At 45.8% G+C, this 14035-nt stretch overlaps 2 protein-coding genes across 2 annotated transcripts in view; one reads left to right on the top strand and one right to left on the bottom strand.

The window, feature by feature from the left end:
- The window catches only part of LOC126544261 (alpha-(1,3)-fucosyltransferase C), a 125906-nt gene that overhangs the window by 94990 nt on the left and 16881 nt on the right, over window positions 1–14035 (bottom strand). The gene's annotated exons all lie outside the window — the stretch shown is intronic.
- cathD (cathepsin D) overlaps window positions 1–14035 on the top strand; it is a 30271-nt gene that overhangs the window by 8865 nt on the left and 7371 nt on the right. The window contains exons 3-6 of the mRNA XM_050191519.3: window positions 2333–2456; window positions 3410–3851; window positions 11484–11628; window positions 13447–13545. Coding sequence (XP_050047476.1) covers window positions 2333–2456; window positions 3410–3851; window positions 11484–11628; window positions 13447–13545 — 810 coding nt within the window. The remainder of the gene's footprint in view (window positions 1–2332; window positions 2457–3409; window positions 3852–11483; window positions 11629–13446; window positions 13546–14035) is intronic.

The following is a 14035-nucleotide window of genomic DNA, read 5'->3' as shown; positions in this document are numbered from 1 at the left end:
CTTTAGCGATACCGTCGTTCCGTTCTAAGCTGCTAGCTCCCAGGATGGCTTAAATGCATCTGCACTATTTTAATGAATTGGAATTTCGAAGCTTCAAGCTTTGTCTTCCAGAAAAAAAAATATTATTTGAGAAAGAGAGACTTTGTCTACCGTCTTTTTCAACTAACCGCTGTAGTATTTGAAATGCTGGTTGTTTCACAAGAACCACGTGTGTAGCAATTAAGTTCTTCCTTCGAAACAAATCTGAAATAGTCAATGCGATTAATGATACGTGCGTCGTCCGTGCCTCGACCACTGTGAAAGTACACTCGAAACACGGTAGCACTTAAAAAGGTGCGCATTTTCACGTTTTCACAGGTAAGCGGTCCTGTTTGCCCCAAATGATGTTAATTTGCCTGGTAGATAATGCTAATTCTAGGCCTGAAGTAATGTCACACGTAAAGTTTACATCAATCAGAACAAAATTTGCAGAAGCCAGGAATATGCAGCTGGGGTGCAAGGTGTCATGTTACCTCATGCATATAACATGGCGCCTGGCGCTGAAGTATATTCCCCTTGCAGTTTTTGATAATACCGATGCTGCCTTCAGACCTAGCAAAAAAAAAAAAAAAGACTCATCGGAACATCCAAGCTCGCGTGTCTTCTGCCATATTTGCGGCTAAGAGCGTCAAAGGTGCGAAATTATGCACTTTTATACATGTTTACTTTTACAGACCATTTTACTTTCGGTTCATGGCCGTCTCCCCTTTAAGATCACTAGGCTGGTCGACTCCTTCCCTTGTTGCATGTCAACTATGAGAGTGTAAGTTGGGCAGCGCACGTACTTGTAAACTTTCGCGCTCTATGGCAGCCCAACATGGCGGCGCCCCGGAGCTCCCTCGCCCTCCCCCTCGAAAAAAGAACAAATGATAGACTGACTTCGTCTGTATTTAATGCTTGACGCCTTCTCTTGACTGCGTAAACATTCTTGACCATTTCGCAAAATTTCCTGCCTGCTTCGGCAAAGTGGCCACAGCGACCTCTAAAAGCACGATCGAGGCACGTTCTGCTGTTAAGCAGAATCAATATCGCTGAAATTATCAGCGCGTAGCGTTTGTCTCCTTTCTCTGTTTCCGACCCCTTCTCTGCCGTGTCTGTCTCGACACAAGCGACAATGACATGTCAATGTCACAATGTCGACAATGTCAATGGCACAGAGATAGCAGCGAGAGCAGGTGTTGCTGCTATATCAATCCTTCGCAGCGCTATAGAGACAAAGGTCGTGTCGATGCACCAACTTGGATTAAATAATGCGTAATTTAGTATAGTTAGTTTACTGACAAGGACAGATTCACAGTGCGACAAGATACAGCGATGAACAAATAATGCGAGCGGCGCAATAAAAAAAGAAAAGTAGTTATAAAACAAAAAAAAGATCTTGTAGGTTCTAGCACCCAAAAAATTTGCACAATCTGAAGAACAAAAAAGTGTAATGGCGAGCATTGACAACTGCTCTAAACGATTCAGAACTGGCGCCTAAGTCACGCATCCTAGCACTTAAAAAGACGCGGTTGGTTTGTTTATGCATGTCGTCTTAGATATTTTTGGTCGGTGTATTCGTTAGTTTTATTGAATAACGCAGCTTGATATGAAAAATGTTTTCGGTTTATGACGTCTTTGTTTTCACAGCAAATTTTCATAGTTTGCGGGCTGCTGTAGTGTATTTCGTTCACGTGGCTGTTTTGGAGATATTTGCCCAATTTCACCCAAGTGCTTCTCTACATTCTTGTTCCCCAACATTCTAAAAGCACATGCGAAGTAGACAATGGCCAAAGCGCATCAAGAAGTGCTGTTCTGAGTGCACTTGGCATCAGACCACGTGTATTCTGCGAGATCGCTGTCCTCTATACTCTAATAAGGAACGGCCTGACAGAGTTCCGCTCCTCTTAAGAAGGAAAAGACCTGACGAATAATAGGAAAATAAACCCTAAAGAAAAGGTTTTAGGGACGATGCTATATTAGCAAACAAATTTTGCACACTTCCCTGGAACCCTTCCCACCCTTGTGGTAAACAGGGAAACATACAATTGGGTGTTTTTCTCCAAATGTCATTGCATATTTAAAATCTTTGATCTTTCATTTCTAGAAAACCACTTGCCAGATTATGGTGAAACTTTTAAGTCGCGGAGTTCAGCGCCTCCGGACTGCGCAGTGCGTTACGAGGGGCGCCGTAGTGGATGACTCCGGATTGATTCTGCCCATCTTCAAATCTGTTCCTTGCTCGCATGCGAATACAACATACTTTACTTTTTGTACATGGGGCTCAATTCACTGCTTTATTCAACGCATGCAGGCGCAGTACTACGGGGACATCACCCTTGGCACACCACCGCAAGTTTTTAGAGTTGTTTTCGACACCGGATCCTCCAATCTATGGGTGCCCTCGAGCAAGTGCCCGTTCACCAACATCGCCTGCAGTAAGTGCATCACTTTTTGCTACCAGACTTACTGCAAGCTTCAGTGTTGTCAGGCGAAAGCTACCATCGTGTATGTATGCTTCTTTCACTCACTATTTCGTGTGCTATGAGGCCAAATTCCAAGACTGCATGTTCGCACATATACGGTATGTGTACCGTGAAATCAGACTATAATGCACTCGTAAACAGCGAACTATTCCCTATAAAACTAGATGGCCGCTAAAAATGCTGAATCTATTACTTATCTTGTTGTGGCATCACGTACACGCGACTATTTATGAGCGAGGCGGGAAGTGCCCTGGTTGCTATCAATCAAATATGTGCTTGGCTTGGCGCCATGTATACGCTACCGTGGTCGTGTGAAGCAACTTGCCAAATTGGCAGGCCCTCGTCGCTAAAACATGGCGAGGCGTTAGTATACTCAAGTGTACTTTGAAACATTAATTTTCTGTAACGCCGGGGCTTTGGAGGTAAAGGTATTCGGCCTTTGTCGGTTTACATTATGCAATTCAGTGAATAGCTTTTGTAAATGAAATGAAAACAACACTTACTTGGAGCTTATAGTTAAAATAACAGTCATCTTGCCCCCCCTCAAATAAAAGAAACATTTTTTCTCGCTTTTGATTTGCTACGAACATGCGCACTTATAACAAATACATGGTTCACGCTGAATAAAACATTCGTTATACGGAAATATATTGGTATACCAGGTACATCGAACGAATTTCCGCGCACCCGATGCGCATGTCCCAACAACGTTCGCTGTCCAACTTGCCTGCTTTAGCTGACAGTTGTGAAGTGGCCCCACTCGGCGCGTGCTACGAATGCCGAATCACAGCGTCTGAAACGCTGAAAAGTGGCGTTGTTATAGCACGCGCTTCTGTAGCATCTGCATCCGCAATAGAACCGGTAGAGCAAACTAGTCCCGACATGCAGTGCTCGTGCCTTTGCAGTGCTGCACCACAAGTACCGCAGCTCAAGCTCGAAGACGTACGTGAAGAACGGCACCCAGTTCGAGATCCGCTACGGCAGTGGCAGCGTCAAGGGCGAGCTGAGCACGGATGTGTTCGGCTTGGGCGACGTGAGGGTGCAAAGCCAGACGTTCGCCGAGATCCTCCGCGAGTCCGGTCTGGCTTTCATCGCGGCCAAGTTCGACGGCATCCTGGGCTTGGGTTACCCGCAGATCTCGGTACTGAGCGTGCCGCCCGTCTTCGACAACATGGTGGCACAGGGCGTGGCCGCCAAGCCTGTTTTCTCCGTCTACCTGGACCGCAACGCTTCGGATCCCAACGGCGGCGAAGTGCTCTTCGGTGGCATCGACGAGGCACACTACACCGGAAACATCACCTACGTGCCCGTCACCCGCAAGGGCTACTGGCAGTTTCACATGGACAGGTGCGTGTTTCTACTCCAGGACGACGCATACTTCAAAAATATTTGGAAAAAAAGAACACCTTTATGTTCGCATGCTCGTGCAGCCATGTACTGCATTTATTAGTAGCAAGCAGCCGGGATTATAAAGAAGGTCATCGAGCAACCCTTTGTTCCACAATACAAATTTACGTTTAACCGATTTGCCCGTCTAGCTACACAATGCAGTGTTATACGAAGCTGGCTGCACCATATGTCATTATGTCTTAAAGTGCAGCTCAAATGGGTAAAAATGGTTAACACCTCAGGAATGGTTACTTTAATGCGTACAATTTCTGGCATCACTATTCTTCTGTATATGTTGTGCCCTCAAGACCTGACGTATATGATCTTCAACGATGCCAATGAACGAGAAGAAAGAAAACTGAGGGCCCGATTTTTATTAGTCATACCATAAGGAACCAACAAACAAAGACACTAAGGACAGCATAGGGGAAACTACATGTACCTATTATTTAAAACATAGAAACGATAAATTAATGGAAATGAAAGTGGACGAAAAAACAACTGGCACGAACCCACGTCTTCGCATTGCGTGTTCGATGCTCTTACCATTTGAGGTATCGCGACGCCGTTTTCTCATCCACTTTCTGGCGTATTTATGTTTATCTACTAGAACCAAACCTGGGAGTGTTAGCCAGCGCCACACAAAAAAGTTGATGTACACGTGAAGCCTGTGATAAAAAAAAGGATGTTCCACATCCACCGTCAAGGCCATGAGGTGTGGCGCTGGCTAACACTCCCAGGTTTAGTTCTAGCAGGTAAACATAAATACCCCAGAAAGTGGAAAGCAAAACGGCACCATGGTAGCTCAATTGGTAAGAGCATCGCACGTGTAATGCAAAGACATGGGTACTTACCCCCTGCGGCCAGTCTTTTTTTTTTTTTTTTGCCATAGCAATTACATGGGTACTCCAGGCGTATTTGTGCCGTCGGCGTCACCGTAATGTCCCGTATAAAGTCCAAGGGCGATAATACCATCGCCGCGCGCCTTACGCTGTGTTAGTGAAGGCATGCGAGGGGAGCCGACGACGCTCAATCTCGCCCGCGTGAATGGGAAGAAAGTGAGGAGGAAGCGCACCGTCTTGCGTCGCGCGCGAGACACTCAATGTTGCGAGGCACCGGGGAGATGGGAGGGAGGGGGGCGGCACTCTACTCCGGCTGCAACTAAGGTCCCTCAGTAAAACTAAAAGGTAGTGACATTCCTCCTCGCTCGGCCTCTCCTTTTCCTGGCCTTCTCGCAGTTCGCTCTTCGTCTCGTTGCTCGCCCTCGCAGTTTGGTTGTTGGCTTGGAAGCCGCCCATAGAGTTACATGAGGTGAGACATTAAAATTGTTGTTGGGTGTTTGCGCATGAATTTTTACCGTATTTAAGGCTTGAGTATTGTGTGCTGTGCTAGGAGCGATGATGGAACACTATGAAACTGGCAGAAGCAGATGTTTTTTCTGCTTTTTCGGCGCGTAACTGCGCGCTTGTTTTATGGCTAAGGGTGTGCTGCCTGCTTCCAGTTAGAAGGAGGCTTTTGAAGCCAGTTTGGTGGACAAATTCCTTTTAGTGTCGAGTACTAGCACAAGAATCAGAATTCTTTGTCTCACCAATAAAGTATACTTAATGTACAGGATGTTTATATACATGCCAGAGCTTTATTTGAGTGTTATGCCGTACACGGCCATGCGTTGTACTCGTAGGCAAAAACACTGTCGCGGCTTGCGCAGATCAACCCGCTTTGCGAGTTATTTCTATTGCATTGATCAGATTCTTTATTTGGCTTTCTCAAGACACTTGCCCGGCGTGAAAGGGCTACGATGAAGGTTTCGGTTCCACACGCCAAAGGCGATGCGCTCGCGTGTGTGCAATATGTAGCTACCGATTCAACAACTCGGATGCGTTTGTGCTGCTCAAAGTGCGCTCGTGTGTACTTGCGTGTACCCAATCGACTACCGTGTGTCCAGCTTGTGCAGCTTCATAACTTAACGATCTTAGTACCATGATGACAGAACGCAAGGCGCGTGACATATTCGCCTCAATAACGCGAGCGTCATGTAGAAACATGCGCGATCAGCGCGAAGCATCTCGGCTATTCTCGTAGTTTCGTCATGACGCTGGCATCTGTTTGTGAAGTGAAACTGGTCCGTTGGCTCTCAAGCGCAAACATCACAGTGGAATCTGTACTTCACTTGTCAACAAAGCGTATGCAAGGACGAAAGTTTCACATAGAAATGGTTTCCATCAATGAGCACTTCCCCCTTTTCTTTACGCAGTTACAAGTTAATATGAGCCAAGAAAGTCGCGCACCACTTTATCCTGCGGAGAAAGCCTACTCACAATAGACAAACTCATTTGCACTAGTAGTGAACAGCTCGTCCTCACAAAATATGTTTGCAGCGCCTAACAAAAGCACGGACTGACAAAGATACGCACTCTCAGTACTACAACAATAACAGGTGTAACGTTTCTAGCACGATATATGACAGAACACAGCCTACGCAATTCATAGCTTCATACATTTGTTTACGATAGCGCGATCAGGAAAACAAATCTGAACGAGCACCGAGAATAGCGCCCGTGCATAAGCTTACCCATGCCTGAGCTCCGTACCCCGTCAACAACGAAAAAAGCTCCATTCGTACACGTTTGCACTTCCAGTACTATTAAAATCAATCCTTAACATAAAACAAAACAAACACTGAGTTTTTCAATGACGCAGCTCGCCACGAAACTTAATCAAAACGTACGAAATCCCTTGCGAAAGTCTCGCAGCGAAAACTCGACGGCCAACTGTCATGGTGGTGAGCGCGCCGAAACGCGGAAATGAAGAGGGCGCTAAAAATACCACGTGACAGGGGCCCACGGGCGCTCAAGAGGCTAGAACATAGTAGTAATGAAGAGGTTCCCCTAAAGGAACCTCAGTATAGCATCGCCGTAAATAACAGAACAAGGAGGAAAGCAAGAAAGAGAGCTCGCCATGCGATAGGCTACATAAACATGCAGGGCGGCAGAAGAAAGGAAAAGTGGGCAGAGATTAAGGAGCAGTTAAATAGAGAACAAATAGGGGTGTACGCGGTTACAGAAACGCACCTTAGAGAGTCGGAAGAGCCGCCAGTGATTGAGAATTATGTTTGGGAAGGGTACAACAGAACTAAGTCGGAAAGAAAGGGAGGGGGAGTCGGAATGCTCATCCATCAGGGAGAAAAATGGAAAAGAGTAAATTCACAATGTCAAGAGCATCTTTGGTTATCAGGTACAATGAGGGGGGGAAAAAACTTGGCTGGGCGTTACGTATTTGTGGACCGGAAATAATTGCACAGCGAAGAATAAAGAGTTAGTGGAATGCATAAGCGCTGATATTAAGGGTTTCGCGAATGGTGCTGAAGTTATCCTATTAGGTGATATCAATGCCCACATACAGGATTTATATGGCTATACCGACCATAACGGGAAGTCAGTGCTAGACCTGTGTGAGCAACATAACCTCGTTATCGTGAATACGTGATCACGTGGGAAACCGGCAATCAACCATTGATTACTGTCTGATGACAGAAGGAATTCATGATAAGTTGAGAGAAATGGTCATTGATGAGGAAGGGTATAGCAGCATAGGGAGTGATCATAAACACATCATTTTGAAAATAGGATATGTAGTTGGGAAAGAGAGCAAGCAATGAAAAATGGCCAGTCCAAATTTGAACGCTGAACAAACAACAAATATAGTCACTAGAGTCGAGGAAGAACTTGGCAAATGGCCAAATAAAGAGTGGGATTATAATGAGCTTTTAAGTGTAATAACGACAGAAATACGGAAAGAGAAACAACACATTCGTTGGAAAGGAAAAAATAAACCGAAAAGCTGGTGGAACAGGGAGGTACGAGAAGCGATCGCCGAACGACAGAAAGCATCCCGAGAGCAAAGGCAGGCAAAGAAGGCGCGCTTGCCGCAAGATGAAGTAGCCAGTAAATGGGAAATATGCTGGGAGAAACAGTCTATGGTTCAAATACTGGTGCCACTAAAGATAAAAGGTGAAAGTGAACGTTGGTTATCAGACATACGTGAGAAAAAGAAGGCCGCACCTAGAATATTTTGGAACCACATAAAATTATTAGGCAGGAAGTCAACAACAATGCAACAACACATCCTACACGAAGATGGAAGCAGACTGGAAGAAGAAGCGGCAATAAATTACATCCGAAAAATAACAGCCGAATCTTTCCAAGGCAATGACGAGGTAGTATTTGAAAAAACGAGAATGAAAGAGACCTAGGTGGAAAAGGAGCTGGTGCTGACAAATTTGAACTGGAAGAAAGCCGAAGAGAAAATTCCTAAGCGCACAGCCACATGGCTAGTCGAGGCTCCCGTTAGGCTGATTAATGAACTAGGACCAAAAAGTAAGGAAGCTCGCGTGAAAGCAGTTGAAAAAACTTTAAAAGATAGACGAATACCAGACAGTTGGCGACAAAGTAGAATGAATTTAATTTATACATGTAAGGGGGAGAAAGATGGAATTCACTCGTATGGACCGTTGACCATTACATCGATAATATACAGGCTAGCAATGCAGGCAATCAAATTAAAGCTTCAAGCATGGGCAGAGAATAATGGCATTTTGGGAGAACTTCAGAATGGCTTCAGAATAGGTAGGCGTTTGGATGAAAACTTATTTGTTCTTACTCAGTGTACTGAAATATCAAAAACAGAAAGCAGACCGTTGTATGTGGCCTTTTTGGACATTACAGGAGCCTACGACAACGTAGACCGCAACATTTTGTGGGATATTCTGGAAGGGGAAGGCTTAGGTAACGATTGTCTACAGCTTTTGAGAGAGATTTACCTAGAAAATACCGTTTGCGTTGAAAGGGAACGGATGAGGAGCGAGGAGAAAGTTCATATCAACAAGGGACTGAGGCAGGGGTTCCCTTTATCCCCGCTGCTGTTTATGATGTACATGGTGAGGATGGAGAGGGCGCTAGAAGGAAGTAATATCGGCTTTAATCTCTCATACAAACAGGTGGGTTCAGTAGTTGAGTAGCAGCTTCCAGGTTTATTTAATGCGGACGACATTGAGTTGCTAGCTAACAAGCAAAGTGATTTGCAACGTCTGGCTAATATCTGCGGACAGGAAGGCAACAATTTAGGTTTAAAATTTAGCGTTAGAAAATCAGGTGTTATGGTATTCAATGAAAACAGTGAACAGACAGTGGCGATACAGGGCCAGGAAATACCTCGGGTAACAGAATATAAATACCTTGGTATATGGATAAACGAAGGCAATAGATACATGGAAACACAGGAAAAAACAATAACAGTGAAGGGGAAGAGAAATGGCAGCCATAGTGAAGCACAGAGCGCTATGGGGATACAATAGGTACGAGGTGCTTCGAGGTATGTGGAAAGGTGCAATGGTTCCAGGACTTACTTTTGAAAATGTGGTTGTTTGCTTTAAATCGGGGGTACAATCAGGACTCGATGGGAACCAAAGGTCAGTGGGACGCCTCGCATTGGGCGCTCACGGGAAGACTACATATGAAGCTGTGCAGGGGGATATGGGCTGGACTAGTTTTGAAGTGAGGGAAGCTCGCAGTAAAATTGAGTATGACGAACGACCGAGGAATATGGAAGAAAGTAAATGGGCTGGGAGAGTGTTGAGGTATTTCTACAGAAAAAACATTGATTCACAGTGGAGGAAAATAACTAGGAAGCTAACCAGCAAGTATGCGGCCTGTAGGATGGGCAACACAGCAACAAAGAAGGTCAAGCGGAAAGTCAGAGAGGCTCAAATAATCTCATGGGTGGCGGCAATGGAAAAGAAACCTGCCATGAGTAAGTACTTAAGAGGAAAAAACGAAATCAGGAAAGAAACAATTTATGATAACTCAAAGGGAAGCTCATTACTTTTCGAAGCGAGATCAGGATGCCTTAGAACACGCACATATAAAGCGAGATATAAGAAGAAAGAAGCATGGTGCTTGCTGCGGTAAAGCTGGGGAAACTATGGAGCATGTTTTATTAGAATGTGAAGACGTCTGCCCAGCGGTCTATTTAGGCACCACTGGCCTCCTTGAAGCCCTTGGGTTCAGCGAGAGCAGTGGAAAAGTAAACATGTCCGCGATAGGGATTAGTAAGAGGCGATTGGAGGATTGGTGGAAGAAAAGCAGGGAAACGACAAAAAACGGAGACGTACAAAAGCACAGTTCGCAATAGGGGATCAGAAAATTTGGTTGTGGGAGTTAATGGTTGTTCTTTTTTTTTCTTGTTTAACGTAGGTAGGACATTAGGTAGTATAATAACTAGAGCTTGGTGGCGCAACCCACCGGCCCGTTCCAAAGGGGACGCTCATAACATCCATCCATCCAACGGCGCTCTACCGATTGGAAGACGCAGACTTTCGCTCCTGCCTCCTCGCATGCTCCTCGCAGCAGCGGCGGTGGCAAGATAAAACCATGTCGCTACCTTTTAGTTTTATTCAAGGACCTTTAATTTATCATTTGTTTATTTCAATTATTAAGTACATGTAATTTCCCCTATACTGTCCTTGGTGTCTTTCTTGGCTTCTTGCAATTCAACCATGTCAATTTCACTCATACTGGCGAACGTGAAAACGTGGAAGCATTCCAATTTACCTTGACGTGTTGGAGCTTTAACTTATGCCAACAGCCCTGGCATTCATCACTAAGAAACAAACGCGTCATTAATGTTTATTCTTTTACAGCAAAGTTTATAGCTTGTGTCGTACTCTCTTGCACCGCTCAGTGTGTCTAATAACTGCGTTCGTCCCTTGTCATACACACTTCTCATGTCATACCACTTAAAATCACGCAGCTCGCTCTCGAAGTCGAGCGGTAGTGGTGCACTTTCTGTATGTAGAGGTGCTTTGAAAGTTTTATTATGTAGAAAAAAAAACGCCCTTCCACTCTGTGAAGAAGGATGACCAGCGAAGCTGTGTATGTGGACCCCTTAATGGCGAACTGCACCTCTGCTGCGGGTCGGTCCGGCATTGCACTATCTTCGGGATCGGCCCAAGTATGGGGAGCGCTTAGCGCCTACTTCACCTCCGCCGCGGGTCGGCCCGGCAATGCACTATCTTCGGGATCGGCCCACGTATCGGGAGTGCTTAATGCCTGCTTCACTTCCGCCGCGGGTCCGCCCGTCATTGCACAATCTCCGGGATCGGCTCAGGTATGGGGAGTTTTTGCTTACTACGCCAACGACACGAACATTTCCTTGGACGGTAGAGGGTTACAGCTTCGCTGTAAAGAAATATTTTAATGTTCAAGGAAAGCCACGGTTAACACTTTGCCTGTCCTCGCTGCGATTTAAATAAGCGTGGCCGTAGTGTGAGAGCGTACAGCATAATCATTTCTACCACAGCCACTGCCAAGATAGCAGCTTAGTTTAGGCAAAATACGCGGAAACTTGTGATGCTGACTACTCAACTCAGTGCTTTCCGTTATCGCTGGCTGCTCTTTATCAGTGTGCTCAGCATTTGGTTGAAACGCTTTGACTGCGAAAGGATTGACGAGGGCGGAACTCGATACAGCGTCATGACCGTGTTACTGAATATGGTAACAGCCATGCGCCCACACTTTTTTTTTATCTTCGCAGTGTGACAGTGGGAGCAAACGTTTCCTTCTGCAATGGAGGCTGCGAAGCCATCGCTGACACTGGGACTTCCTTGATCGCTGGGCCTTCATCTGAAATCCAGAAGCTCAACTTGGCCATAGGAGCTGCTCCTTTTACCTCGGGAGAGGTAACACCTTTCCCTGATTCAATACGTCAAAATCGTCAAGGATCGCTTCGTTGTCTCGCCATGTAGGAAGCGACAAACGCGCAACTGTCAGACTCAGCCCCCATAATCTATCGTTAGGTAGCGTACCGCGACAAGCAGTTTTCCTTAGATCATTCGTTAATGAATTTCTTTTCTAATGCATCAGGTCAGCGCGCGAAGTGGGGATCAGTCCAGTTTCTTAATCCAGTTTTCGAACTACCCCGTATTGCCGCGAATGTACGTCATTGTTCTGTCTTCGTGCCCACACCTACCGATCACCTCTGTTGGTGCGTGTGGTGTTGTGGTTGCGGCATGTTCGTTGATACTCAACCATTGCTTCTGCTCTTCGTACCGTGTTTCGCAGCATGGAGATACGGAGAGCAGGCTTCTTGTGGGATACATTCTTTACCTGTCGACGACTACGGGCCATTTGCATCAGAAAACATCTGCAGGATACGTGCGCGCGTACTCCGGTCCAGCCATAGCGCAGAGAAGCTGACCTCCAAGTCAGCTTCTCTGCGCAGCGGCATTTTTGTATGAGGCCGTCAATATGACGAAACTGAGTATTAAATTTGGCGCGACATTGACTGTTAGCATAATGAAGCAGCTGTACGCGTGATTATCTCAAGTGTCTGCAGCGGACTAGCTTGCCACCACTTTTGAAAAGTAATAATAACCTAGCGTCCCGAAGCTCCTCTGTTTTCTAGTCGAAAGCTAAGGTTAATTTTTGCCAACTGAAATTCTTCAGCGTGTAATCATGCCTAAAAAATTGACTCGCCATCTAGGCCCTGCGAAAGTGGCTGTCCAGCGTAGCTGTCAAAAGCCACCACGTGCTACAACTGCTGCTGCCTTAGAGTAATAGTAATTTAGGGTAATAGTATTAATGGAAGTATTGGTCATGTTAACAGCACGTCGTGGCCCATAGAGGTACTGCAACAACATTGACATCAGTAGCCAGGCTGGTTCTTTGACATACGGAAGGCCAGGGACGTTACTCCCCACGTCGCAAGCTGCCATCGCCGTGGCAGCTTGCGCAACGGTAATCTTTATGGGGAAACGTATGCGGGGAGTGCTACGTGCTTCGCATTGTTATCAGGAGCTTATCATCCAAAAACATGGTTCGGATGCTTGTTCTGTGTTTGTTCTTTGTTGAAACTTATGACGGTTCTGTACGCCCTATGTGTCATTCCAATGAACGTATACACTGTTCGCTTCCCTTTGCTGACTGCTTGAAGCCTTTGCCTTACGGGGCTACGAGACACTGTTCCTGGCCTGCACTGCCGCCGGGATAGGCACACATTTTCGCTATCGGACGCGGACACGAAAATTACCGACCTCCGAGAGGCAAACATCTTCGCTTTAATACACAATCGTTAATGCATTTCGCCCCCTTGGAAATGTAGCCACCATAGCTGCAAGAATCGTGCCTGCATGGGACCGCACACTCGGCGGCACAACGTCCTAGACGCTGAGCTACCGTGACAAATGGTGCTGGTGAAGTGCCGTAGTACTCTTCCGTAGTAATACAAACGCATGCTTGCAGCCAAGGTCCGTATATCTTACAAAATAACATGCTGCGTCAAATTTTTGTGGCGAGACAACAGGAACAGGGCGGAGGAGTTTTGTAGTGCAGGAAAGCTACCTTCCATGGAGTTTTTGCAGAAGATTCATCGCAGCCTATAAGTTGGGCAAGGGGCTGCGGTTCCCTTTATTTTTCCTGTGTATTAGGGCTTAAGAATTAATGGCGCGTTTCTGAATTATGCAATCAGCGCTTATACTGTCTCTGTTCTGTTATTGCAGTACATCGTGAGTTGCAAGTCCATACCGAATTTGCCGAACATCACCTTCACCCTGAACGGTGAAGACTTCGTGCTGCAAGGAAAAGATTACGTTCTGCAGGCGAGTACTTCCGTTTTTTTTTTTTTCGTTTCTTTTTTAGTTACTCTCTCCGTTCGCGTAGTCGTGTTTTCCAAACCCTTCTTTGGCGTTTTTGAGGAGCATGCATGTATCAGTCATGTGCCACAGCCAAAATATGGTTGAAGTCGAGAGTATGACGGAAGCCCGTCTGGATGCATACTTAAAAGGAAGAGGTCTGGGCACTGACCAAAATGGTTTAAAATAGTTCATGCTATTCGCACTGGCCTATAGTAACTCAGTCAATTTTTTTTGTTTTCCTCGTAACTCACTAATTAATCTTTACATCTTTACCATGTCATCTGGCCTCACCTCACCAAACAAATTATATGACAATTAGCTGATGACTCTTCAGGAATTTCTCGCGGGCGAGTCGGCGTGTTGAGACGCAAAAATCAATGCAGTCTCGCCCGTAATGCAAAGCAGTGTCATGAAAGACGGCATGTGTGCATTTTTTTTTTACCCTTTCCTCTCT

Source organism: Dermacentor andersoni, chromosome 1 (genome assembly GCF_023375885.2).
Source record: "Dermacentor andersoni chromosome 1, qqDerAnde1_hic_scaffold, whole genome shotgun sequence".
Taxonomy (NCBI): domain Eukaryota; kingdom Metazoa; phylum Arthropoda; class Arachnida; order Ixodida; family Ixodidae; genus Dermacentor; species Dermacentor andersoni.
Note: the sequence above shows the minus strand (reverse complement) of the source record. Positions and strands in the feature narration are given on the sequence as shown.